The sequence below is a fragment of the Xenopus tropicalis genome, chromosome 5 (genome assembly GCF_000004195.4).
Source record: "Xenopus tropicalis strain Nigerian chromosome 5, UCB_Xtro_10.0, whole genome shotgun sequence".
NCBI lineage: Eukaryota > Metazoa > Chordata > Amphibia > Anura > Pipidae > Xenopus > Xenopus tropicalis.
The window spans coordinates 152429650-152439351 of NC_030681.2; the positions used below are offsets into that span (position 1 = coordinate 152429650).

The 9702-nt window shown below is 38.8% G+C and overlaps 1 protein-coding gene across 1 annotated transcript; it reads left to right on the top strand.

Annotated features, from left to right (window-relative positions):
• Nucleotides 1-833: 833 nt before the first annotated feature.
• LOC116410796 lies at nucleotides 834-9434 on the top strand. The gene is made up of 12 exons (XM_031901855.1): nucleotides 834-1121; nucleotides 3185-3259; nucleotides 4109-4195; nucleotides 4403-4423; nucleotides 4823-4837; nucleotides 5376-5465; nucleotides 5633-5683; nucleotides 6160-6234; nucleotides 6343-6443; nucleotides 6644-6797; nucleotides 7966-8125; nucleotides 8909-9434. Exons 1-12 carry the CDS (start codon nucleotides 851-853, stop codon nucleotides 9039-9041), a joined length of 1233 nt encoding a protein of 410 aa, XP_031757715.1. The 5' UTR covers nucleotides 834-850; the 3' UTR covers nucleotides 9042-9434.
• Nucleotides 9435-9702: the final 268 nt, after the last annotated feature.

Consider the following 9702-nt stretch of genomic DNA (forward strand, 5'->3'; position numbering starts at 1 on the left):
GCCAACAGCAGCCAATCAGATTTCATTCAGTGACTTGACGTTTTTGAACCCAACATGAAGTTTGTTCTCAAACTTCCCTTTCTAGTTATTTTTACTATTTTTATGAACTACTACTACTGACTGGTTACTGGTCCCAACAGCAACATCATTGGGGCCCCTAAACTTAAGCAGTTTACGTAACTTATTCAAAAATGTACGTAACTTCCATATCAAGCAATGACAGTGCAGAGCAGGGGCAGGTAGGTGGGAAGGGGTTAAACTTAGGGCAAACTCCACTGACCCCCAATAAACTGACTGACTTATTAGCACATTAATGTAAGGAAATCCTTATATAAACTGCTTATTATAGAGTAACATCAGCTGTTTGTATTGCACACACAAGGGGCGGGGCCTAAATGTTGGTACTGCGCTTGTGTTCATGGAGGGCCCCATATAAATAACCTGTGTGGGGCCCCAGAGTTTCTAATGGCGGCCCTGAACAAACTGTTTGAGGTTAAAATGTTTAAACTTTTTACTGAGATTAATCTAATTACTAAAACTGGAAAGGATTTGATAATGTACATAAAACATAGTTTATTCCGTTGACATGTAATGTACATAAACCTACATAGGTTAAAATGTTTAATCTTTTCTCAGAGTAATCTAATTACAAGCTCTGTTAATACCACCAGTTTAAACTCCCCATCACATAGCCAGTATAACATCACCATGACAACCATTATGACATCACCAGCACACAGCCAGTGTAACATCGACATGACCATTGTGACATCATCAAGCTCTACTTAGAGAGAGCGGTTTCCTGCCGGCTCTCATTTCGCTTGTTGTTTGTTTACGAGCTGCAAGCGAGATGCTGTTCCAGCATTTTTATATGAATTTTTTTATTTTTATTTTATTCCTATTTTTTATATTCACTGAAAGTTCTGTCCCTGCATTAGTATGCCTCAGATGTGACAAGGAGTTTTATAAAATCAAGGACGAATTTGTAAACTTGTTTGACAAGGGACACAAGCTAGATGCTATTGAATATTCCAAAGCCGGTTTTATTAAAAGATTCTTGGAAAAAGTATTTACCATGACCTTTGAGGGCGTTGTTTCCAAAATGGAAGGAAGGACACTGGGTAAGTATTAGCTGCGCAACTAATATGCCAAGCTGGTAGGGCCGGGCTCTCTAAAGCATATTTGTATTAGCAGTACAGGTATAGGATCCCTTATCCGGAAACCTGTTATCCAGAAAGCTCCGAATTACGGAAAGCCTGTCTCCCATAGACTCCATTATAAGCAAATAATTCAGAATTTTTAAACTGATTCCCTTTTCTCTGTAATAATAAAACAGTACCTGTACTTGATCCCAACTAAGATATAATTACCCCTTATTGGGGGCAGAACAGTCCTATTGGGTTAATTTAATGGTTAAATGATTCCCTTTTCTCTGTAATAATAAAACAGTACCTGTACTTGATCCCAACTAAGATATAATTACCCCTTATTGGGGGCAGAACAGCCCTATTGGGTTTATTTAATGGTTAAATGATTCCCTTTTCTCTGTAATAATAAAACAGTACCTGTACTTGATCCCAACTAAGATATAATTACCCCTTATTGGGGCAGAACAGCCCTATTGGGTTTATTTAATGGTTAAATGATTCCCTTTTCTCTGTAATAATAAAACAGTACCTGTACTTGATCCCAACTAAGATATAATTACCCCTTATTGGGGCAGAACAGCCCTATTGGGTTTATTTCATGGTTAAATGATTCCCTTTTCTCTGTAATAATAAAACAGTACCTGTACTTGATCCCAACTAAGATATAATTACCCCTTATTGGGTGCATAACAGCCCTATTGGGTTTAATTAATGTTTTATTGATTTTTTAGTAGACTTACGGTATGGAGATCTAAATTACAGAAAGACCCCTTATCCGGAATACCCTTGTCCCGAGCATTCTGGATAAGGGGTCCTATACCTGTATTTAATTATATTGTCTGTTAAAAATGTATCATAATATAATGTTTTCTTTGTGTTTTTAAAGGCCAATATTTAATACAAAACCCAGTAATATAAATTACAAAAGTCTTTCTTTTAGGGATGCACTGAATCCAACCCCCGATCTGTCTAAGGGGGAATTTACTAAAGTTGCAAGATTGCAGTTTTGCTGCAATTAGGGAAAAGTCTCAAAGTCTTTTTTCGAAAAAACTCAGTTGCAAATAAAACCCCATGAGCCGAATTTTAAAAAAAAAAATCTGAAATCTTACGGCCTAATTGTTCCCTATGATTTTGTTGCTGTAGCAAAATTTCAATATAATTAACTTCTTTAGATTATCCATCAATATCAAATCTGGTATTTTCTTTGAATCTTTTGCAGCAGATTTAGTATTGATCCAAATGCAATACTGATGGATTTGGTGTTTTTCTAAATAAGAGATGTATAACCGAGTTAGGGCCCTACAGTATATAAACACTTTGGGGCTGATTTACTAAGACACGATTTCGAATCCGAATTGGAAAAATTCCGATTGGAAACGAACATTTTGCGACTTTTTCGGTAATTTTGCGATTTTTTCATATTTTTGCGATTTTTTTCGGCGTCTTTACGATTTTTGCGTAAAAAAGCGAGTTTTTCGTAGCCATTACGAAAGTTGCGCAAAGTCGCGATTTTTTCGTAGCGTTAACACTTGCGCGCAAAGTCGCGCCTTTTTCGTAGCGTTAAAACTTAAAAGGCGCGACGTTTCGCTACGAAAAAATCGCAACTTTGCGCAACTTTCGTAATGGCTACGAAAAACTCGCATTTTTACGCAAAAATCGTAAAGACGCCGAAAAAATCGCCAAAAAAACAAAAAAAAAAATCGCAAAATTACCGATCATTACGAAAAAAACGCAATCGGACGCATTCGGCCCGTTCGTGGGTTAGTAAATGTGCCCCTTTATGTATGTAATGGGTATAATTTTATTTATAAAGCATTACAAGGATACGCAGCGCTGTACAGTCTACACAATTACACAGGGAGGACAAGTGTTATAATAAATGCAATAAATAAGTATAAATACACAGGGAATAAGAGACACAATAGGAAGGAGGTCCCTGACCCATAGAGCTTACAATCTAAGTCCCATAAATGCACATTCAGACTAACCCAGTATGTGAAATTCAAGACAAACGTTATAATCTGTTTCTTTTACAGATACCCTCGGGATAGCTGAACTGGCCAAAGAGTTCCGAAAAACAATGAAATCTATAGCAAATACTAAAGAGACAGGTAAGCTTAATTCTACTAGAAAATGATGTTTATTTGGAGAACAAAAAGCTACAATGGAACAGTATTCTAGTTGCTGGAATAAAGGGGGCCATACTCTGCCAGATCCACCAAACAAGTGGATCTGGATTTAATACGACCCCCCCATGCACAGGGCCAAAGTAGACTGATCCAATTGTTGGCCCTGGGGTCAATGATTGGATCTTAAGGTGGCCATACACGTAATGATCTGCTCGCCTGGCGAGGTCGCCAAGCGAGCAGACGATATCAGGGGAACCTACGGGCGGGCGATATCAGTGGAATTTAGGCTAATTTGGTTGTTTGGCCCTGGGGCCAAACAATCGAATTATAACGACTGTTAAGAGCACAGTCGGTTTGGGGACTGCATCAATGAGCCGATACGGTCCCCGATCCGACTGATTTTTTAACCTGCCGATCGACATCTGCCCGATTTCAGGCCAGATGTCGGTCGGGCAGGCCAGTCGTTGCTGCCCCTACACGGGCTGATAAGCTGCCGACCTGGTCTAAGGGACCCATATCAGCAGCTACAATCGGCCCGTGTATGGGCACCATTACACTGGGGCCTATGGAGGCCGGACAGATGAGAATCACATTAATAAGATCTGAAATACACTCTTTGCCCAACGGGATGTTTCAAGCTGTGCAATTGCTGTTTGGGTCAGATTTGTCTTGTTAATAATTCAACAATTCAATGCCCCTGCAGTTAGGAATGAGAATTGACCCCCAACATAATGTTGTATCTAATGCAAGAGACTGTAATTCTAACCAACCAATATTCACACCTCCAGCTCTTTGTTCTGAACTCTGCCTTCTTTTTTCATGTTTATGCAGGAACCAAACGTATGAAAGTCATACAATCAAACATACAAGAGCTCCAACGGAAAGCGGAGGCTATTGTTCAAATGTTTGAGCAAGAACGTAAGTAATTTAACCCCAATAATACCTGTACGGCTGTATTGTCTTGTCTTATATATGCATGACCCCCCCAATAGAAAGGATAAGCCACAGCTAAAGCATTCAGATATGACACATATAATAACATATCCACTTAATCTAAAACACTATATGTTCGAAATTAATTATCTTGAAATATTTACTAATTGTTCTCTGTTTCTCTTTTTATAGGTGCATGCCCCAACCTGAAAGGTAAGTTTTATGGATCCTGTGTGTTATAGTGATGAGTAGCAGTAAGGCAGTAGCAAGAGTAGCGCATTGTATTTTGCACCCCGAATGCAGATATAAATCTAGATTTACCAATACATTGTCATATTAAATGTGGGGGTTTGTTTAATCACTATGTTAACTCTCTAAATTGCTCAATACCCCAGTTCTATCTAAATATGTTCCCTTAGTAATTAATCCATAAAATTATCTAACAAAGCAGCAATTTAATAAACATTTTTAAAAATCAACGCAAACTGAAATGCCCATTTATGGATAAAGCTGTGTCTCTTTATATATTAATAGAATTTTCTGTACCCGACCATTGCTTATATATATATTATTTCCTATATAATAACTTTTTCTTCTTTTTGTCTTTTCTAGGTGGATTCAAATGTGGTGAGTATAGTCTAATGCTTCAGTGACAGCGTAATATAAATAGAGTTTGGGTATTCAGTATTATAAAGTTACTATTTCTATACTATTTTCCAATGCAACAGGAAGACTAAAGAGACATGTATTTTTGATCTTAGTGCTAATGATATTTACTTTACTTACTTATGTACTGCTTATCCATTAGTTTATATTACAGTTAAGGATACCTTACTATAACCTTACTATAATGTATGACCCTGACTGCAAAAGGAAAGTAACATATAGCCGTTCCATCGTTAGAATGTTCTTAGTGACTTATTCAGTGCCAGACTGGGCCAACCGGACACACTGAGGTCCCACTGACAAAAATTAGATATAAACAATTCTAAATGTAACAGGTGTGATATAGACCTATGGGAGGGGTATAAAAAAAGGGCAGATGGAATTAGTACTATCTGGGGGCCACAGGGAGATCCCCCAGTACCCTGGCAGGCCAGTCTGACCCTTGTGACTTTAGCTTTGTGTAACTTAGTACTGATATATAATCATTCTCTATTTCTAGGCATTCTTGAGCAGAAAGTCATTCAGTGCGGCACGTGCAGGGAGCAGACTCTGCCGTGTGTCGGGGGCTCCAATGAGAACAAATGTAACGGTACGTTTTATACCATAAAGCTTCCATAGAACATAGTAAAGGAGCGGAGACCACTAAGTTATTGTGTTATTATAATAGAAATGTCACTGTATTGCATGAAGAGGCCTCTTGTTAGAGTGTTGGAAAATTCATTTACTAATTACATTATTTTTTTTCTGTTTCTTTAGATATTATGACCAACTGCCTGATGTGCATATGTCACGGAAAAGTATGTCACCGTAAGTACTTACAGCTTCCACATTCATGTCTGAATACAATATAATATAGTATAATAAATATAATTATGTATACTACTAGCCCAGGGAAAATGCTTTATTAAGGAAAGATAGAATTCCTGGCAACTTTCCCCATACACTTTCATTGGCTTTAAAGTTATTCCTAAATGGAATTGCAATTGAAAGCCGTGTCTGAGCACCGCTGGCTATTTCCTGCTGTTGAATCAATGTAGCAGAAGGCAGTTCATTGACATTTCTCTATGAAGAAGCATGTAGGCTATTGAGGGATTCCTACATGGTTTCAGGAGGCAGAACCGGCAGTGCCAAATGGCTTTCAATTGCAATTACATTTACAAAGAATATTCAAATCAATATAAATGTCAATTGGAAAGTTCCTTAGAATTATAATCTTTCACCAAGCATAAGCATTGTGGCTGTGAAAAATGAAAATCTGAATATATTCATTTCTATATCTGCAGACAGAACAACTGGGAAGCCGTGTCAACCTTGCACTGACTACCACAAGTGCCTCAATGAGATGCTACATTGTAAAGGTGAGTTGTGTTCTCTTTTGGGTCTTGGTAGGGTTCTGGCTGGGCCCATAATCAGTCAGAGCTTGAGAGGAACTTATTCATTTATATTGTGATATTTGTATCTTATAGATCAGGATCTGCAAGTTGCTGAAGGAGAAGATCTAAAGTTCGACTGCAACGTGAAGTTTCTAAACAACATTGGTGGAAATCTTGAATTTGTATTAGAAAAGGTAGATTGCCCCAATTCTCTAAATACTGATTCATTCATTTCTTACATTGGAGGGTGATGAAGAGTGAGGGGGGTATAATAAAGTGTATATAATGGTACCTGTAAGCTTTTATACAGGAATCAATGTGATTTAGTATTTTCTCTTTTACTGATATTTGTCACTATCATATAACATGGTTTTATCATTTTTTTGATTTCTAGAAAGATGAATCGGGAATCTCACCCTTGAAGAGTGTCAACAAACACGACATTCTTATACACAAAGTTGACAAGGAGTTTTCAGGTCGTTACACCTGTACGGCAAAGAGCAAGGATTCAATGTTCCCGATAAGCAGAGTGGATTTTACTGTGAAAGGTAAGTATTTATTATTAAATAGCACTGATACCGTGTGTATTAGTCTCTGGGCAGATAAAATGGAAATAAGTACATGGGACCCGTTATCCAGAATGCTCGGGATCTGGGGGTTTGCGGATAAGGGATCTTTCCATAATTCGGATCTCCTACCTTAAGTCTGCTAATAAAATTATTTAAACAGTAATTAAACCCAATAGGGCTGTTCTGCCCCCAATAAGGGGTAATTATATCTTAGTTGGGATCAAGTACAGGTACTGTTTTATTATTACAGAGAAAAGGGAATCATTTAACCATTAAATAAACCCAATAGGGCTGTTCTGCCCCCAATAAGGGGTAATTATATCTTAGTTGGGATCAAGTACAGGTACTGTTTTATTATTACAGAGAAAAGGGAATCATTTAACCATTAAATAAACCCAATAGGGCTGTTCTGCCCCCAATAAGGGGTAATTATATCTTAGTTGGGATCAAGTACAGGTACTGTTTTATTATTACAGAGAAAAGGGAATCATTTAACCATTAAATAAACCCAATAGGGCTGTTCTGCCCCCAATAAGGGGTAATTATATCTTAGTTGGGATCAAGTACAGGTACTGTTTTATTATTACAGAGAAAAGGGAATCATTTAACCATTAAATAAACCCAATAGGGCTGTTCTGCCCCAATAAGGGGTAATTATATCTTAGTTGGGATCAAGTACAGGTACTGTTTTATTATTACAGAGAAAAGGGAATCATTTAACCATTAAATAAACCCAATAGAGCTGTTCTGCCCCAATAAGGGGTAATTATATCTTAGTTGGTATCAAGTACAGGTACTGTTTTATTATTACAGAGAAAAAGGAAACCATTTTTAAATATTAGAATTATTTGCTTATAATAGAGTCTATGGGAGACAGCCTTTCCGTTAACTTTCTGGATAATGGGTTTCCGGATAAGGGGTCCGATACCTGTACAGCATTCAGGGTATTAAACACTGACCCAACATTTTGGTCCCATATCATATTCTCCTTAGAATTACAGACATAGTGAGGGGTCCTTATTATACTTTATCATTTCCAATTAGAAATTGTCTTTTCTACAATATATAATAGTTTTCATATTGTTATTCAGGAAGCAGGATCTAATACCCAGTATAACAAATATTCCTCTTTGTTTCTCATGTGTAGTTGTGAGCGCACCGAAACCCCAATCTCTGGGCTCATCACTTTCACCTCCTGCTGAAGAAATGAAAGATGCATTTAAAGATAACCAGTTGGCCCAAATCACAGTGATATGTGCTACGGTTATCTCCCTGGCGATTACTGCATCAATAATGACTTGCATATGGTAAGTGTGCTTTAATTAACCATGGGGATTTAAAAGCTGAGGCACATGGAACGATTCTCAAGCATTCCTCCTATTTAGTACCTACAATTCGGCTTCTAAACATCCAAAATCACCCCGTCCCTTTCCCATTTTATTCTGTGGGTATGGCCTGGGAATACTAGTAGTGGTCCTTAACATGTGAGAACAGGTGAGAAGGGCCAAGCTGGTGCTTTCATGCAATTCCTATTAAGGTGCCCATACACGTGAAGATCCACTCACTTGGCCAGGTCACCAAGCGAACGGATCTTCTCCCGATATTCCCACCTACGGGCGGGAGATACCGGGGAACGTGTAGGCTAATTTGATTGTTTGGCCCTGGGGCGAAACGATCAAATTATAATGGCGGCAATGGGGCAGTCGGTTTGGGGGCCGCATCAACAAGCCGATGCGGTCCCCAATCTGACTAAATATTTTAACCTGCCCGATCAATATCTGGCCAATTTCAGGCCAGATGTCAGTCAGGCATGCCCCTCGTTCCTGCCCCTACACGGGCCGATAAGCTGCCGAATCAGTCCAAGGGACCCATATCAGCAGCTACAATCGGCCCGTGTATGGCCACCTCTATACACAAAGGGGGAGGGGGGGGGGCAGGAGAGAATGTTTTTATACCATGGTGGCTAAGCATAGATGCATAAACCACCAAATCTTTCTGGGCTTACTATATTTGAGCTTTATGGGGGGCTGTGGGAAATAAGGATTAGACCCCTTGGAAGATGCCTCACAAGACTGTTTTTGATGTTTCAGTTTGTTAATAAGAGAAAGAAAGAGAGAAGAAAAGGCTTCTGCCCAGAAGGAACTGGAAGAAGTGAAGATCTCCACGGATATTAAGAAGAGCAAGCCGGGCACGAGAGAAAAGGCAACACAAACAGGTGTCTGAGGGCAACAGATATTCCGTTCCCCTATGGCTGTACCCCAAGGACATTCTGTTACATGTGTGTGTGCCGGTACATGTTAACTGCCATAGCCGCGGCCCTGAATACTTATACAGCGCTCCCTCTTTATACCCCTTATTATCAGCTCCTGTTATAGAGGCTGATGTTATTTAAAGGGCATTTGCCAAAATAATGAATACGTTGGTGCGGAAGGGCGATAGCGGGATGGTCGGTGGGTTGGGGTATAAAGAGGGAGCAGACGCTGCTGTTGTGTATTCAGAAAGATATTATGTACGTACAATACTCAGCGCTCTTGGTGGTACATCACTTATGTTGTAGACATCACAGAAGACTGTTAAAAAACTTTCTTTTGGTCTATTAAAATATTGTACAATAAATTATATTTTTATTGTATTTCTGTAGTTTCTGTCATATTTATTGGATGCTATACTCTGCCTGCCCAATGCTGCCTGTGGGAAGTGAACCTGGTGGGGGTTTGTTAGGAAATATTTGTTAAGGGGTCTCTGAGGTGTGTCATTTTGTGCTGGGGGTTGCTGTGCTATTCACAGAAGAGAAGGAGCCAAATGGATTTAAGGGTGTGGCTTAATATGACATAATGAACCTATGAATGAAGCTGGACTGCACTGCCATAAAACTATGGCACAT

What these genes read in the sequence shown, in the direction of transcription:
- LOC116410796 (XM_031901855.1), top strand. Translation starts at nt 851, where the DNA reads ATGCTGTTCCAGCATTTTTATATGAATTTTTTTATTTTTATTTTATTC. An exon ending in AGCAAATACTAAAGAGACAG is followed by an intron (nt 3,260 to 4,108) that starts GTAAGCTTAATT and finishes ATGTTTATGCAG; the next exon opens with GAACCAAACGTATGAAAGTC. An exon ending in TCACGGAAAAGTATGTCACC is followed by an intron (nt 5,684 to 6,159) that starts GTAAGTACTTAC and finishes CTATATCTGCAG; the next exon opens with ACAGAACAACTGGGAAGCCG.